General features: G+C 26.3%; 1 protein-coding gene across 1 annotated transcript in view; it reads left to right on the forward strand.

Moving 5' to 3' along the window:
* The first annotated feature begins 464 nt into the window (after positions 1 to 464).
* LOC100211423 (putative phospholipase B-like 2) overlaps positions 465 to 19,431 on the forward strand; it is a 47,612-nt gene continuing 28,645 nt past the window's right edge. The window contains exons 1-5 of the mRNA XM_065808110.1: positions 465 to 747; positions 6,295 to 6,544; positions 6,856 to 6,944; positions 7,070 to 7,272; positions 10,636 to 10,727. Of these exons, the coding sequence (XP_065664182.1) occupies positions 554 to 747; positions 6,295 to 6,544; positions 6,856 to 6,944; positions 7,070 to 7,272; positions 10,636 to 10,727 (828 nt within the window). The 5' untranslated portion in view covers positions 465 to 553. The remainder of the gene's footprint in view (positions 748 to 6,294; positions 6,545 to 6,855; positions 6,945 to 7,069; positions 7,273 to 10,635; positions 10,728 to 19,431) is intronic.

A 19,431-nucleotide genomic window follows, 5' to 3' on the forward strand; every position in this document is an offset into this window, starting at 1 on the left:
GCATTCGCCCCTGTGCAAGGGCGGATCATTAGTGAGGAGGATGAGGGATGCAATTGCCCCTCTTTAGAGTATTTGAAAATAATTTTTTTATTACTTTACATTTAACTCATCATGTTGTTTGAAAAAGAAAAAAGTAAATTAGGTTTAATAAACAGACCATTTAAAAATGATATGAAATTAAATTACAATTTTTGCTCTTGCCTGCTCCAAAATCATATAAAATAAATATCTCCCCCCTAACTAGATGGTCAGGATCAACCGATACTGAATGGTCTGTATCCGCCCCTGCTTGTGTATGCAATTAATGTATGCAACAATATAATAATTTTTTAATGAAGGATGATGGGTAATAAGCAAACCGATATAATATTATATAACTGTGATTGCATAGTCGAAATTCGTTTTGTAAATATTTGTATTTAATCGGTTTGTATTTCGACAGTTCAATTGCTTTGTTTATTATTGAGAGCAATTGTACTTTTTTATAGTTGAAAATTAGCTTGTTGAAAGTTACTGAAAATGGTTTAAATTCAAAAACAAGTATAAATCAAAGATGTATTTTAAATTTTTTGCAGCGGTTTATTCTGTAATTTTTGGTGTTTTTGGAAATCCAAATTTATTGCTTGAGAAACATAGATATATTTCTGTTGTGCTTGATCAAAAATCGAATACATTGGTAATAAAAAATTATACAAGTGAAGACTATGTTGCAAAAGCTGCTTTTAAGAATTCCATGAATGAGAGTGGGTACGACATAATTTTTTCATCAGTATTACTATAAACAGTTTAAAAAAATTCTTTTTCATTAATAATTATAATGTAAATTTTTACTTTTCATATTTTAGACTAAAATTTTGAAAAGCATAAGATTATGCGTTTTAGAAAAATTAAAAAAAAAAATAAAAGTTTCAAAGTAGTTTTGTTTTGGTAGAGCGCTCGATTTATAAGCGAGAAGTTTAGAGTTCAATCTCCACTACGTCCCTAGTAGTACCGCGCTCAACTTGTTTCTCCGAGCAGCAGTTTTGTTCGTTAAGTTTTGACTTTGTTTGTTCTTGTTTCGGAGCAACTCGGCTAAAAATCGGGTAGTAGTAACTGTATTGAAATCAGCCAAACTAAATAAGCTCGAAAAGGGACTTTCCGGAATAATATCGAAATAGAGAATAAAACCGATATTGTAAAAAAAAAAAAGAAATTGTATCTAAAATACGAAAAGCAGAATGAGGTCGAAATAACTCAAAAGAGAATAAGTTCAAAAAGGGACTTTTCGGATAAGTATCGAAATAGAGAATAAACTGAAATCGTGAACTATAATTGATAGATGTAATAGATAAAAAAATGGCTCTCAAATTATATAAGTGTTTATAAGACCACACCTTGAATATGCAGTGTCTGTATTTAAAAACTGACGTAGCTTTGGTTGAATCTGTTTAACATAAAGCAACAAAATGGGCTTTAAGCTTGAGAAATTTTCAATACTATGAAAGACTAAAAAGACTAAATCTACCATTACTTGAGTTTCGGCGCCTACGATGCGATCGTATCCAAACTTTTAACTAATATATTGATTTGATATAATTAATAATATATACCCACCAAAATTTATTGACTTCTTGTCACACGATCACCATCTGGAAATAAGGCATGAATATGTTTCAAACTGTCTTCCAAAACACAACCAACTAATAATAGATCAGCAAAATACTGGGACAAACTACCCGTTCAAGTAACTTTCTACTCAACTGTACTTTCTTTTAAAACTAGATTAGATCACTGGTTGGGGATAAAATTAGAAATGAATGTTTATAAAAATGGTTGTTTATAGGGTATTTTCGCTGGTCACTGTATCTATATATTGTGTGTATATATTTTACGGCTACAGCTATAATAATAATAACAATAATAATAACAATAATAACAACAATAACAATAGTAATAATAATAATAAAAATTTGTCAGTCGATATAACAACACACCTCGCATGTTCTACCTATTTGTCAGTCGATGTAGCAACACTCCTCGACTGTTTTACCTCTTTCCTAGTTTTTTAATACTATTCCTAAATCTAAGTTTCGATATTATTCCGTGTAAGCATTTTCGACATAATTCCTTTTGAATGAATTTCGATTTTTTTTTCGAATTAAGTCCTTAAAATTAATTTTCGATAATAATGCCAAAAAAACGTACTATGTCGTAATTTTATACAAATGGGTGGCCAAAAATATTTTTGAAGAAAGTATTAACTTTTATTAATTTTTTTTTATCTTTATGTTATTTAAACTAATTTATTAACTTATTTAGTTCAAACACCTGGACGGCACTGCGTTTTGACCCAGTTTTAAGAGTTTTTTTTATAAAAGTACAAATTTTTAATTTTTTTTAGTTAAATTTAATGAAGGTAAAATTTTTAAGATTTTTTGGGCCCTAATGACATTTTTTTTTTAGGGACAACTCCGAACAACTAGCCGCACCACTAATTATATTATTAATTATATTGTTTCGTTGGAGCAGGTAACTTGTAAACATTACCCTCACAGACCTAATTAGTAAACTGTGTAGGTCATAAATACCTAAGAGGACACTAGTACTTCTACAAAAGGGTACAAACTTGTTTTAATTTTTAAAAAGAGAGTATTTAAAAAACTTTTAAATATTCTCTTTTTAAGTCTGTCGCCTGTAATATTTGTTTCGGCATTCAGATGCTTCCTCGGATAAAACTCCAAAGGGAACTGGCGAGTTTATCATTACTTCTGCTCCATGTGCAAGAACTTTGTGAACTGTTGACGCCATTTTATACCAAACATACAGATTTAAATATCGACGGTATACAGTTTTACAGTATAGCTCAAATAACTCTGGATTCAATGTTTGCTGACAATTTAATGCCATTAAGATAGTTTTGAACATTTTAATAATTGTTTTATCAATCCCTAATATTTCGCTTAGTTCTTTTGGGTCAGAGAACGCTTTTCTGCAAACATTTCCGGTGGTAGATGTTGGGTCAGAGAACGCTTTTCTGCAAACATTTCCGGTGGTAGATGTTCCTGCTCCACTAACTGCGGGAAAATCAACTCGGACATGCTTCCTTTTGAACATTAATTGCTGGATAAATTTCTTTTTATTATCATATACTGTCTTAAGTTCTTTGGTAACTCTCCATTTTTTGAATTCGAGTCGGTATGAAATATGTAAAAGACACTCTAAAATTCTTATCTATGTTAACTTATATAACTATATAATATAACGGAGATATCCCTTAGATAAGTGTACCTTTTTTTGCTGTAAATCCACTTAGAAAGATCTTCAAACAAGTCATTGCAGTTGGTGTAGCTCCACAAATACAACTTTTCAAATAACGTTTTGTTCTTTTTAATTTTTTTTTTAATTATGTTAATTTTAAGCGTGGAATGTTAATTTTAAGGATAGAATTTTAACACGTATGCAAATAATTACCTAAAAATAATGTCAATTATCAATAATAAACTAACATTTTCAATTGATTATTGAATACAAAGTCTTATGTAGACTTTTGATCAATTAACACTTGGGAAAGCAAAAAATTAAAAATTGGCAATAATCCAGGTAGCGCAAACTTCAAAGAGAAATTTCTGACATGGTCGCAAAAAGTCGCACCTAGTTTTTTAATTTCTTAAAAATAGACTCCATTCCACGTTATTTATTAATAATTTGGTCAATACCTTTTGATACTTAATTTTTTGCGAGTTCACGGAAGTTGGAAGTTATGATTTAAACTTTTTTTCCATGCTTTATATAAGGTTACTTTCTATATATATATATATTTATGTTTGTGTGCCACAAAATTTGAAATCAATTTTTGAAAGCTTTTTTTTTAACCAATTTTGCTCAAATTTTGCACACTTAATCATTTTCGATGACAATACAAGGAAATGGAAAAATTTGACCAAAAAAAGTTAATTAAGTTAACAAAAATTTAATTTGTATTTTCCCATATTTGATATGAATTGCGTATTACGTCACAAAAATCATTGATTTGCAAATTATTTGCAGTTTCGAAGACATTAAAGCGCAGCGATTCAAAACCTATTGTTTTAAGTTATTAAGTAATAAGTCTTAAGTTATTAAGTTAAAAACCTATTGTTTTAAGTTATTAAGTTAAAAAACAAAAATTTAGTAAAAACAGTAATTTTTAAATTTAAAAAAAAAAAAAAACAGTAATTTTTCCTTCTAACAAAAAAGATAACAAAAAAAGAATTTCTAGGCCCAATAGAATTCTGCTTGCATAAAGCATGGATTTGAAAAAAGATTTTTTTTTTGATATACTAGTTTTCGGCTTAAAACATCATGAAAATTGTAAAAGAAAATTTTTTTTTTGAGCGTCTTAAGACGTATATAATTTGATACTCTTTAATATATAAACAAATAAGCAGAAAAAAAAAATTATTCACGAAACACTGTAAGAAAAACAAAAACACATTATTTTTTTTGAAAACTTAAATTTGGCAACCATTTTTGACTTTGAGGGTCACTATCTCTGGGATTACTATCATCAGAGTAAAAATATTTTGTATTTTCCTTAATCTGAGTATTTCAAAGCAGTAGGAATTTAGTTTTCAAAAATCTAAGACAACTTTTTTTTGTATTTTGGCCACCCCAAAATACATAGTGAAACGTTTTGATTAAAAAAATTTCGATATTAGTCGGTTTTTCGAGCAATTTGTTTTCGATATTATTCTGCTTTCCCTAAAATCCATATAATTTAGCGTAGTTGGCTGTTTATTATATTAAAAGTTGTCTTGTAAGACCATACTCTAAACAAAATGATTTATTAACATATTTATTAAAATAATGAAATAGAGTTTTTTTTAAAAATAATTGCAACAAAAATCAATGTTTGATAACTGAAAACTATTACATAAATATTAATTAAGCAAGTATTTTTAACATTTTAACATATTTTAACTTAAAATATCTTTCACAAAATACTTGTGTTGATAATAAAGTAATAACAATTTTGTAAACTAAAAATAAATTTGGTTACCTAAATGAAAATTTTGAAAAAATATATGACAGCATACAATGCAGTTTCTGCATAGCTTGCATGATCTTACTGTATAAATCTCTTCATTATCATTTTTATCACAAAATAATTCACTTATATCTACCGCTAAATTACCATTATATATATATATATATATATATATATATATATAATATATATATATATATATATATATATATATATATATATATATATACATATATATATATATATATGTATATATATATACACATATATATACATATATATATATATATATATTCATATATATATATATATATATATATATATATATATATATATATATATACATATATATATATATATATATATATATATATATATATATATATATATATATATATATATATAGATACATATATATATATATATATATATATATATATATATATACATATATATATATATATATATATATATATATATATATATATATATATATATATATATATATATATATATATATATGTATATATATATATATATATATATATGTATATATATATATTTATATATATATATATATATATATATATATATATATATATATATATATATATATATATATATATATATATATATATATATATATATATACATATTAGGGTGTCCAAAAACATAATATTTGTAAATAATATATGCTGGCACCCCTAGTGTGTTCTATATGATAAAAAAGCACTGGTTTAAAAAAATTTGTGAATATAAAGTATTTTTAGGGATTCCCCAAGACCCTTGAACATATAACGAGTTCCTAATATATTAAAAAAAAATTCTTCCAAAGTGTATCATGTTGACTCTCAAATAAAGCAAAATTATATAAAATTTTTAAGATGATAGCTATATTATATAAAAATAAATATGCTAGATTTAATAGCATAAATAATGAAGTTCATTAACTAAAAAAGAATAAAGTGTATTTAAATATATATATATATTCAGTTTTTTATATTTTTTTTATTTATAAAACAAGAACGCTTAATTAGAAGTTTTAATTCAAATCAAACAACATAAAGCCTGATGGTTTTTTTGGGGCACTGTGACTAGCAAGAAAGTTCCATTAATTAATAATATAAATAAATATTAGTTATAAACTTAAGCAAAGTATCATTTTTTATATATTAAGTATAGCTAATATTGTTTCTCACATTGTTGGTTTTAATAATAACGAAAAGTTCATAAAAAATAATAATAAATAAAATAATGATTGTTTTGAAAAAAGTTATTTTATTTTAAAGCTGGTCAAAGTTGTACGTGAGCACAAATGGAAAATACAGTGATATATTGCAAGCTGAAGCTGCTGGTATGGCTGAAGGCTTCTTAACATCTGATCAAATCAGCATGAATTATATGAACACTTTAAATGATTACTGTGTTAATGAAAAAGAGTATTGCAAAAAACTTGAAGATTTTTTAAATGAAAATTCAAAATGGATGTCACAACAACTAGAGATAAAAGAAAATGCAAAGAGTTCATACTGGCAACAGGTTCATTAACTTGAGTATATTATTTAGTTATGATTAGTGCTTTATTTATTTATTTATTGCAAGTTGCTGTTTATACTTTGAAATTTGTTTAGTAATATTTATTTTAAGAAATGAAAATTTCTATTTGTATTTATATATTATTATTATAATTACTATAGTTTTGATTAACATTATCATTATTATTATTATCATTATTATTATTATTATTATTATATAATATATATTTTGTATTATATATATTACATTTTATTATACTATATTATATATAATTTTTTTAATTACACTTTATCAATAATCAAAATTTTTTTTAGGTTGTTCTTGTTAATAAACAACTCGAGGGATTACTTAACGGGTATCTTGAAAGCAAAACTGAACCTAGTTTAACTTTATTAAATGTCAGGCAGGTTTTTGAAGTTTAACTTTTTTTTTAGTTGTCATAATTAAAAAATTAAATAAAGTGAATAGAAAGGAGAGACTTAGAGAGACCATTAGTTTAGTATTTTAAGTTGTTATTTTCAATTTTAGAATGTTACAATTATATGGTGACCTTTTTGATCTTGAGAAACGACTTGGGAAGAAGTCTTTAAAAAAATTTGGTTCTTGCTCAGCTTTGGTAAAGTTGTTTCCAAATAATAGTGATCTAGCTATTTCTCATGTCACATGGTTCAGCTACAACACAATGCTCCGAATTTTCAAATATTATAATTTTACTTTTCATGATGAACAAGGTTTTTATTTATTACATTGTTTCAATAGTTTATTGTAAATTAGATATTTTAATTTACTTCCTAATTCTTAATAACAACTAATACAAAACTAGTTTGACTGCTGTAATGTTAATTAGATATGCTAATAACAAGGATAACTCTTCTAAAGTTCTCATGTTAAGATGCGTTAATTTGATTGATTTTATCAAGTAGAGTATTGCCATTATAAATATTTAAATGTTGCAAAAAAGTCAATCGTTGCTTTTAACTTGTATATTAAAAAAGGTGTATATTCAAAAAAAAAAAAATATTAAAAAAAGTTTATGCCCTTCTATAGAAATTTTTTGTTGAAGTTATTTATTTTTCAGATGTTTTTAAACCACTATTTTCAAAAGGCAGGCATGAGAAACTCCCAAAAACTTTGCACAAATTTTTGTCAGTTTCCAATTTACTTTCATTTAAATATCATCTAATAGATCAACAAAGTAAACAAAGAGCGGTAGATATTAGTCACATGATCCAAAAATAAAGTTAGACATTAAATTATGCACAGAATTGAAAAAATTTAGTTACTAAACAAACTTTATTCATTCTGAAAATGTAAGTTTCACCAGTTTCTACCTTTTTGCTCTACAAAGATGAAAAATTTATTTTTGTCAAACATTGTGTCAATTGAGAAATTTGAAATCTTAGTTTATAAAGGCACAAACTTACTTAACAAACAGGGAAAAATGGTTTTTATGTTCAGACTCAAAAACAAAATTTTCTTGTCCTCTTTGGATACTGGTGATTAAACAACCATTATTATATCTTATTTTCTAATTCATTAGATCCAACGTCACTATTGAGTTGTCTGAGCTCATTCCAATGTATTTGTAATTGTTTAAAATGGTTTTTCTTGATTTATGAGTTTGTATTTTATGGCTGATGATTGCCTAAAAGGCATGAAACTTCAAGTCCCATAAGTTGTTGTTTTTTTAATTGTACAATGCTAATATAATTTTAAAATTTAAATAAAATTTCTAAATTATTTTACACTTTTCTACAATCAAGAACTTTTTGTTTTAATATAGTATTAAACCAATCACAATATATATGCTCCGTTCAGTTAAGCACTGCATTCAAAGTCATCTGCACGATGGAGAAAGTAAACTTTGATTACTCTATTAAAACATTCCATGTATATATAAATATAAATATAAATATATATATATATATATATATATATATATATATATATATATATATATATATATATATATATATATATATATATATATATATATATATATATATATATATATATATATATATATATATATATATATATATATATATATATATATAGATCTATAGTTTGTTGTCTTTGGGAAGAGCGGAAGGAAAAAAGTGATTCTTACGCCAACACATACGTTACTTTTAGTTACTTTTGACTTTAATTGACCAGAATGTTTTAAAAACATTCGGAATGTTTTTAACAATATAAACAATGTTTTTATTTTTAATTTTTTTAATAAAATGTTTTTTTTTTTTTTACTGTAAATTATGCGCGGAGTGTTGCTACATCGACTATCTTATAGCCTGACTCGCGAGGGAGTGCTGCTACATCGACTATCTTATAGCTTGACTCGCAAGGGAGTGCTGCTACATCGACTGACAAATAGCCTGACTCGCAAGGGAGTGCTGCTACATCGACTGACAAATAGCCTGACCGGCAAGGGAGTGCTGCTACATCGACTGAGGGTTTGGTTGGGGCAGGCAGTCTATCAATTAATAAAAAAAAATATTTCCGGTGTTGCATTTTAATTTTTACTTTTTGTCAACAAAAGATGGAAAAAACTTTCGGACAACATCTAAGGGTTCTATATATATATATATATATATATATATATATATATATATATATATATATATATATATATAGATATATATATATATATATATATATATATATATATATATATAAATATATATATATATATATATATATATATATATATATATATATAGAACCCTTAGATGTTGTCCGTATATATATATATATATATATATATATATATATATATATATATATATATATATATATATATATATATATATATATATATATATATATATTGTAAAATTCATTAAAAATTATTCAGTTTTTAATTAACTGAGGAAAGATATTCTTTCAAATGTTTTTGAGCAGATTCGTAAGCTTATCAAACATAACCATACCTCTATTTTTGAGGAGTTGTTGAAAGATTTTATTATAAGCTATATCACTGATAAAGGAGTCCCGAATTGCTATTTCCTGGTATTGTAATGCAGTAACTGCTTTAAAGTTACAATCTTTGACAAGTATTTTATGTTCTTGGATATAATCATTGAATGATTTACCTGATTTCTGTTGACATGTTGCTAAATGTCAAGCAAATTTAGTGTTAAATGGTTTAATGTATAGATAAGTCAATATTTCTATAGCAGAGTAGCATAGGTATTACATTCACTGATGTATTGTCAAATTTTTCTTGAGGTAAAATGTCTTAAAAATATTCTAAAGTTCTTAATCATTGTTTAAGTTCTTGGTTACTTGATGATGTGTTTGGAAGTGTTTCAAATCTTGCAGGTCGTAGAGGTTTGTCCATTGTTGTAATGTTACACAATGATCAATATGTTAATAAAATTTTTATGAACTTGAAGGATAAATGTTTACAATTAGTTTATTCATTTTTAACTTTTTTTTAACTAAAACAATAAGAGATATTAACACAACAACAATAAAATATTTCATTTCATCTCATAAATCTTCTAATGTTTACCAACTTTTAAAAAACAAAAAATAGACAAACTTGTTCTTAAATATATAGCAAACATAAAGTTTGCTATGTGTGAAGAAGCCTTCTGAGATTAGTACTGAATTTATCTAAAGCTTGACCTGGGTTTTTATTTATGGTTAATAAGTTTGCTGTTTTTAAGAAAAACTTGTAACTTTTTATAGTGCAAATGATAACTTTTACTTTTAAAGAGTTAATTAGGCCCAGATAACAAATGCCCTTTTACAAAAATAAATATTTTATAGAACTTGTCTGCTAATGTAGCCTCTTTGGTAGCGCACGTATAATGAACTGGTTTAATATTACTTTCATAGATATACAAATTTTAAAAGCAAGATAAAAAGTTGAACAAACAACATCGGAAACACCAAAAAAAGCAGTTCTCAAACATATAAAACATTAGTTTAATACAAATCAAATTATTAAAAAAAATAACAAAACGCTTTTTATCTAAGTTCTATTTTTTTTAAAAAGCTCTATTATGAGTTTAATCTTTTGTGTTCTGTATTAAGTTCTGTATTATAATATTATATGATTAGTCCAACTAAATTTTTTTTTTGATAAGGTAACTTGATCCCTGGAAATGAACAGAGTTTTGCTTCATATCCTGGTTCCCTTCTTAGTCTTGATGACTTCTATATTCTCAGCAGTGGTTTGGTATGTTGATTTCAACACTATTATGTATATATTAACATAATTATTCAAAAATTTTTGAGATATTCATGAGAATTATATTAAACCCTAATAATTAAGAAATTTTTACTACAGAAAAGTTAAAATAGTTATTTTGTTATTTTGACGTTTATAATAATTTTAGACATTTATTTCAGACAAAATATTTTTATTACAAATATATAAATAACAAATATACATAAGCATAAACAAGAAATATACAAATATATAAATAATTAATACACAAAAGTATAAATAACAAATATACAAATATATAAATAACAGATATACAAAAGCCATAAATATATAAATAATGTTCGACAAAAAATCTATTTATATTCATCTTCCTAAGGTTGATATTACATCTCTCCAAGACCGAAAGTCGCTAGGGTTAAAAAGGCTTTTCCTCTTTATTATTTTTTTAATTGATAATTTTACAAAATTTTCCCACCCTTTAATTCTAAAACATCAAATTTGAAAAACAAGGCTTCTGCTAAGAAAAATCAGATGAATTAAATCGAAATAGTGGTTTATATTAAAATAATGATAAAATACTTTTTTTATTATATAATGTGCAGTTATTAAAATTATTTAATAAACATTGATTTTTAGTGAAATAGATTATAAATTCGGGGTTTGATCTGGATCCTGGATTAGGTTTAATATTTATACTTCAGCTAAATAAATATCCACACAAATACCATGTATTCAAATTTTTTTAACAGTTAAATTCATGTTTTACGATATAACATCTTCAACTGAAGTTAGGTTTTTTCTTATGCTCTGCAAAATGTTAAAACTCTAAGTTAGAGAGAAAAAATTATTTTGAATATTGCTAGTAATAACAATAAAAATAAATATCTTTGCAACCTTATTTTTTAAATAAAACAGCAAAGATTACAATAAACACACTTCAGTAAAATTATCTGAGAATATTATACATGCTGTAATTTATTTAAGGCTTCATTGGAAGTAGCTTTGTAAAGTTTGATTTTGAACACTTCTGCAGTTTAAAGAATATTCTCCGCTTTAAAAATTTTTTCAATACCTTTTTTAAAAGATACATACAAGACAGGCAGTGGTCCTATATTCTTTAATGTGTATTTTCTTAAAGGATAAGAAAATATTATAATTAATATTTTCTTATCCTTTGTTTGTTTGTTTGTTTGTTTGTTTTAGAACCATTTTTTTTTCTTGTTTACGACTTAAGCAACTTTTTCTTTAACATAATTTCACATGGTAAATTCTAAACTAAATTCAGAAAGTAGAAATTTATTTTGATTTTTGTCAATTATGCCAGTACACATCAAATTGAAACATGAAAATCAATAACCTATTTTAATGCTGCTTCTTCTTCTGCAAGATATACACCATATATTCTTTGGCTTTGATAATGTATTTCAAAATAGCTCTCCTCCTCTCTTAACATTCTTCATGTCTTTATGTATTTTTTAATATTGTATAAGAGGAGTTTCTGATATCAGGAATACTTACTTAGGTATTTTCTTCTGTAAGGTTTTCATAATCAATTAAAACTGCTATTTTGTAAATATGTCCTTTATAATGACAGTCAAAATAGTAAAATTTATGAATGTCATCAATAAAAGCATATCTGTTAGAATAGGAAAATAAAAACACAAAACTAAAAAGTTATCACAGAAAAAACAAGAATGTTTAAATTGATAGAAAAATGAAAGTATTTCCTGCATTCACAAATTCAAATTATGCTAATGATTTTGAATTTTACATGGTGCTTTGTTACAACACTAGTTCCATATGTAAGCACTTTCAAAGAATCACCAATGGACCAATACCTAAAGTATCTTTAAAATAGCTATTTTTTTCATGCACAAAGATTACACCATCTTTTGATGTCAGGCTGTAGGAGGAGGGGGAGGGATTAGTGGTTTTGTGAACACTCATGTTGAACTTTTTACAAGAGTTATGATATTGTGCTGAGGGGGGTTAGGGGGTTAAAATCAGTCAAAAATTGCAGCACGTTATTTATGGACAACCCCTAACCTAACTATCTCTGTGTACATTAGTTTTTCTTTCCCCCATCAAAAGAAAATTTATTAAGTTCTTTAAAATCGGCTTACTTACATTTATTTTTTTCACTTCAGATAACACTTTATACAATAGCTTATAATTTCTTCTGTAAATAAGCTTTCTCTTTAAAAACAAATATAAAATTAAAAGAATAAAACCCACCGTGGTTAGCACCGATCTTGATAATGCCAAACTAGCTGATCCAAAAAGTCCACTTATATGGGGTGAAAGCATACTAATCATGGTACCCTGTGGTGGAAATTTTGAAATCTTTTAATTTTGTCTGAGGAATATAATTTAGTTTGAATGTTCAAATTAAGTGAAATTTTGACTGTTCAGCAATAAAAACACCTGTAGAATGAGAACCACTATATATAATTTGATAAAAGTTGTTTCTTAAAAGTTGTAGCATTTAGCTACACCAAACTCTTATGTAGCATTTGGCCACACCAAACTCTACTCTGGCCACACCAAACTCTTATGTAGCATTTGGCCACACCAAACTCTACTCTGGCCACACCAAACTCTTATGTAGCATTTGACAACACCAAACTCTACTCTGGCCACACCAAACTCTTATGTAGCATTTGGCCATACCAAAATCTACTCTGGCCACACCAAACTCTTATGTAGCATTTGGCCACACCAATCTCTAGATAAAATTTCAGTCGGACTGGATTGCTAGTTAAGGATTTATGGCAGTTTTAGTTAATTTTTTGTAAGTTTTTTGTTACTTAGACCTTAATAAGTTATTGATTACTGTGATATTCGATCACTATTTTCAAATTAAAGGTTACATAAGTGTTCTACTATGTAATATCAACAATTTTTATTATAATTGTTTTATTGCTACATTTACCATTTTCATTCTATAGACAAAAATATTGATTAGCCATTTGAAGGTTTGAATTGGCTTAAGCATAGCGTAAATATCTTAACATTTCCTAAAGTATAAACTACTGCCAAAATGAAAAAAAAAGAAGTGCTAAAAAAGTGCAAAACCTGGCGTATATACTGTTGGTAAAACAAAAACAAACCGTTTTTGTTGAAAGAATTTTTATTGACCCTTGAAACCTTCTTAAAATCATTAACATTCAAAATGAAGTGAAAAAATAACTATATAAACCCTATTTTTTGTATTACCATCAAATAGAATCTGATTAAATTGTAAGACATGGTCTTTGAAATTTTCCACAAACAATTTATTCAAAGTAGCTTATATACTATTACAAAGCTTATATACTATTACAAAGTAGCTTAATATACTATTTTATTTAAATACTCTTCAATATTTTTACATGCAACAGTAAAATCTATAATTACTAACATTTAAGGATTAAAATGGTTGAAATGTTCATTTTAAATCGTAAGGTATGGTTTTTGCTGCCTAATCTAATAAATTGAATTATGTTAGCAGTTCTTTAAAGATGCTGACTGTTCAGTAGCCGTATTCACATCTTTCTGTTAAACTAATGGAGAATTTGAGTGTCCGTTAAAAAAGAAACTCTAAACAGCCAGTTTTAAAACGGAAAAAAGTAAATGGTGTTCTAAGTCTTCCATTTAGGCTCCGTATATTAACCACCATGATAATTTTTTCAGTTAAAATTTTTAAAAATTTTTAAATATAAAAATTGTTTCCTTTAAGTAGCAATTGATTTATTTAACTAAAAAAGTATTTTTTTAAGATCGTCTTTTTGTAAAATTATTATTAGAGGGGGGTAGGCAATAATATATGGTGCTAACTAAGCTGCAGCATAGAGATTTTACCATGAGCTTGTTATAAAATACCCCTTATTACGTGCTTGTTATAAAGTTAATGTTCTTAATTGTTTTACAAAATTGACATACAAGCTAAAAAAATATAATATATATGTTCGGCTTATATCATTTATTATAAAATTAAATGGGAACTTATATAGCCAAAAAATATTTCAAAAGAAAGAATTTAACTTTTTAGTCATTGTTATTCAAGAGTTTCTAAAATTGGCAACAGTTGAGGTGAGGTAATGAATATATATATATATATATATATATATATATATATTATATATATATATATATATATATATATATATATATATATATATATATATATATATATATATATATATATATATTATATGCCATCTTTATACGGTGTACTGGATGATATTAAAGAAAAATGGAAGTTGTTCAAAAAAAGTTCTTTTTTTATTAAACCTAGCTAACCACAATTAAGTAGCCTCCTTGTGCTTCAGAGCTCCAATGAAGAGTGCAAGATATATTTAATGGAATTGACCAATGCATATCACACAATCAAACATCATTATTCTTTTCATAGTACAGGTTGCAACAATGAGTTAATAAAAGTTATGTATTAAGATTCAATAATTGCAACTAAATTTTTGGCAGCACAAATCAAAACCGATGTCTCAATTAAATAATTTATTGCTCCACATTTTTTTCAAAACATTAAACAGTTGTTGAACGAAACAATTTTTTTGGAATCGCAACAGATGCTAGTAATCAGGGTTCTGCTTTTTTCTTTTTGCATTCAACATTTTGATATGTATAAAGGAATACAATTTAAGTTGTTAAAGGTTTTTGTTTTGCCCAATGAAACAGCCTCAATAATCATTAACTTTTGTATTGAAACTTTAAAAGAATTTAGACTAGATTTAAATAAATGTGTAGCTTTCTGCGCTGATAAAACAAGTACAAATATCAGCGGTAATCATAGAAACAGTACTTGTAATATTTACTACAGTTTAAAAAAATCATATATGCTAGGTATAGGTTGCTCGGTTGCACATCATGCATAACACAATACAATTTGCGGCAGAGACTATTTTACGATATTGAGGCTATAGTTTTTAAAATATTTAAATTTATACTGTCAAGACTTATGCGGTTTTATGCGAATACAATATCAAAATATTTTTGTCACATTTAAGTACGCTTAAGTTTCATTTGTACACATTTAAGTTTCATTGCAATTTGCAGTAGAACAAATACTTTTATTTTTATTGGGTTAAAATCACCTTTTCTTTCAAAGGAAAAAGCTCCAAAAACCATTTTAGCTTTTTTTAATCATCCTTTGTGTGAAGTTTACTTATTTTTTGTTCACAGCCTAATAGCATGTATTTAATAAAAGAATTAAAAGTATAGAAGGAAACAAGATATATTGCTTTGAAGTTTATTCAACATTGGAAGAGATGCTAACGATCATTAAAAAAAGAGGAAATGAACACTTTCTAACAACCAATATAAAAAATGTCTCAAGACAGCTAAAAGATGAAATATCACAAGTGAATACAGTTGACTCTCAATATCTCGAACACTAAGAGGACCGGAAAAAAAATTTGAGATATCGAGAGTTCGAGATATTAAGAGAAGGGTTGAAATCGCCCGACTTTCATTGAAACAAGTTATTTTTCTGACAAAAATCATTAACAACAAATACTACAACTTTTGGAAAAAAATCTGTTATCTGATATTGCTTCAAATTATCCATCTTTTCTATCTTTATTAAATTCTCAAGTTTTAGTGCTAGGGAATGTATTTCATTTCCGCATTTTGAGCTGTAGCGAAGCATTTTGAATTATTTCAAAAGCATTTTCTAATTGAATTTTATCAGGTGGGCTTGGCAGGGCTTCGACGTCAATACCTTTGCTATCTTCAACTTCATTATTGTTACCAACGCTATCTTCAACTTCATTATCGTTGTTTTCAAAATTAGGGTCTAAAATCTGAGCAATGATTTCAGCATCAGTAGCAAGTGTACCAGTGGTTACTACATTACAATCTAAGCCAATGTAAGATTCTGCTGAGAGATCATCTTGGAAGGCACTAGTATCTAACTCTCGCAAATGGTTAAGTTCTTCTGTCAAAAATTTAAAAGGATGATCATCATCAGCTTCTTCAATACTTTTGTTTGTTTTGTTGATACCAGCTTTTTTAAAGCAGTTGATGCCAGTCTCCTTTGACACAGCATTCCACGAAGAAACAAGATCTTTCATTGCTTGAAGTATAGACATTTTTGGCAGGGGTTTGTTATTATTGACAGCCTTAATACACAAATGCACAATTTTGTGACAATAATGAGCTTTAAGACTTCGTATTACACCTTGATCTTGGGCTGAAGGACAGATGTGGTGTTAGGGAGGAAGGGGAAATATTAGGTTGATGTTGCTTAGCCCTTCAATGTGTGGGTGGGTAGAACAGATATTTACCAAGAGTGCTACTTTCCTGTCTTAAGCACGAAAATATGAGTCAAGTCTCTTTACCCATTTTGTAAAAAGGTCTCCGGTCATCCAACTTTTTAGCTAATTTTTATATGTGGAAGAAAGTTGTTTAATGTGCTTAAAACATCGTGGGTTTTTAGATTTTCTAATAGCAAACATAGGTAATTTTTCTCCCATTGCACCCCCTGCTGCCATGCCTGTTAGTCTGACTTTACTATTTTTTCCCCTGAAACATTTTTCTCTTGATAAATGGTATGATTTTTTTGGTAGGCTTTGGTAAAGTCTAAAATAGTCTGACTTAATAGTCAGACTATTTTAGTAAACTGATCAGCAAAGAAAATGTTTTCAAGTTTGTAATAAAAAGCAATGTTGGAAGTGTAGTTTCATTCCATGAAGCAGTCATATCATTCATCACGGCGGCACTTTGGCTTGAGATTATTTTAAAGGTGATGCCAGTCCTAAAAATAGGAATAATTAGTTAATAGAATAATTGAATTTTAATTACACATTTAAAAAATTAAATAAATTAAATATAAACAGATACATGTTTATCTGTTCATGTTTAAGTTGTACAAAATTTGACAAAATTTAACTGACCTTTCTTTCCAATTATAGAACCAACAATCAGATGCTTTAAAATCCAATTCTCCTAATGCTTCTGCAAATTTTAGTGCCTTTTCTTTCAGTATGATACCATCAATTGGTACTTGTTGACTTCTTTTTGCAACAAACCATGTGTATATGGCCTTGTCTACATTTTCGAAATTACCACTACAAAGTTTCTTCCATTTAGATTTTGTGCCATTTTTTTCCAGTAAGGTTAGTAACTTGGTTTTATTTTTAATCCAGGTTGATAATGTGTTCTTTGGGACTCCATACTTTTGGGCAACCTCTTTGTTAGACATCCCTTATTGCGTTTGACAAAAACAATAAATTACTATATATTGAAGGAATACTTTTCAGAGATTCGATTCTTAAAAAAAATCAAATTTAAAAATCGAATTTAAAAAAGTTTCTTTTCGAAAATTGTAATTTAAAAAAATTAAATGTTATTAAAACATTTCTTGAAAAATAATTGTTTAAAAGTTCGAGATGATGAGAGAAAATTGCCCTGTGGGCTGAAAATATTGTTCAAGATACTAAAAAGTTCGAGATATGAAGGTTCGAGATATCGAGATAATTTTAGCCTAAACTAGTACATCCATGGGACTGCTAAAAAAGTTCGAGATACTCAAGTATTCAAGATATTGAGAGTTTACTGTATGTCAAACTTTAATCGTGGAGTTGACAACTTTTACACAACTGCATTCAATTATACATATATAATATTTATATATATATTATATATATATATATATATATATATATATAGGTATATATATATATATGTTTAAATATATTTTTATATATAAATATATATATATATATATATACATATACATATATATATATATATATATATACATATATATATATATATATATATATATATGTTTAAATATATTTTTATATATAAATATATATATATATATACATATACATATATATATATATATATATATATATATATATATATATATATATATATATATATATATATATATATATATATATATATATATATATATAGGTATATATATATATATGTTTAAATATATATATATATATATGTTTAAATATATTTATATATATAAATATATATATATTTATATATATAATATATATATATTTATATATATAATATATATCAGAGACTCGGAGTCCCAAAAGAACTGCGGCTTTATAACTTTATTTTTTCATGGTCTCTGGTGTCCAGAAGCTCCAAACATGTTGATTAATGATTTGCTATAAGAAAAAAATTTATGATATTCAATGACTTGCAACTTATTGTTTTTAAGCCCCGAGTTCTTGCCACCATTATACCAAAGGGCTCCGGGTTCAAAAATTAATTGTTATTCTGACCCTTAAGTCTTGATTTATTCCCCCATTAGTAGCCCATAAGCTTTTTTATATTTTCAAAGCTCCTGTATACCAAAAACTAGAAAGAAGTAATCTTTTTGTGACTTTTAAATCCGGAGTGTTTTTTGGTACTCCGCATCCCTGATATATATTTGAAAGCCCACTGATGATCAGCTTTCAAATGAAATTGCTAAAATACTTTGCACGAGCAACAATTCTGTCAGATTACTAAAAAGGCTTCAGGTTAGATTTGATTGAGCCTAGATTTGGCAAGACACTCCGATTTGACGTCACACCATGTACAAGGGTGCATACTTGAATGGGTTTGAAGATCACAAACTATAGTTGCAACTTTCATATTGTAAGCCAAAATTAGTTTAACTCCATTTGCATTAATCAGTGACCAAATTTGTTCAATGTTGGAATGAGTTTCTGGCAATCTTTTGATACTGCAACAA

The sequence above is a fragment of the Hydra vulgaris genome, chromosome 10 (genome assembly GCF_038396675.1).
Source record: "Hydra vulgaris chromosome 10, alternate assembly HydraT2T_AEP".
In the NCBI taxonomy this organism is placed as follows: Eukaryota; Metazoa; Cnidaria; class Hydrozoa; order Anthoathecata; family Hydridae; genus Hydra; species Hydra vulgaris.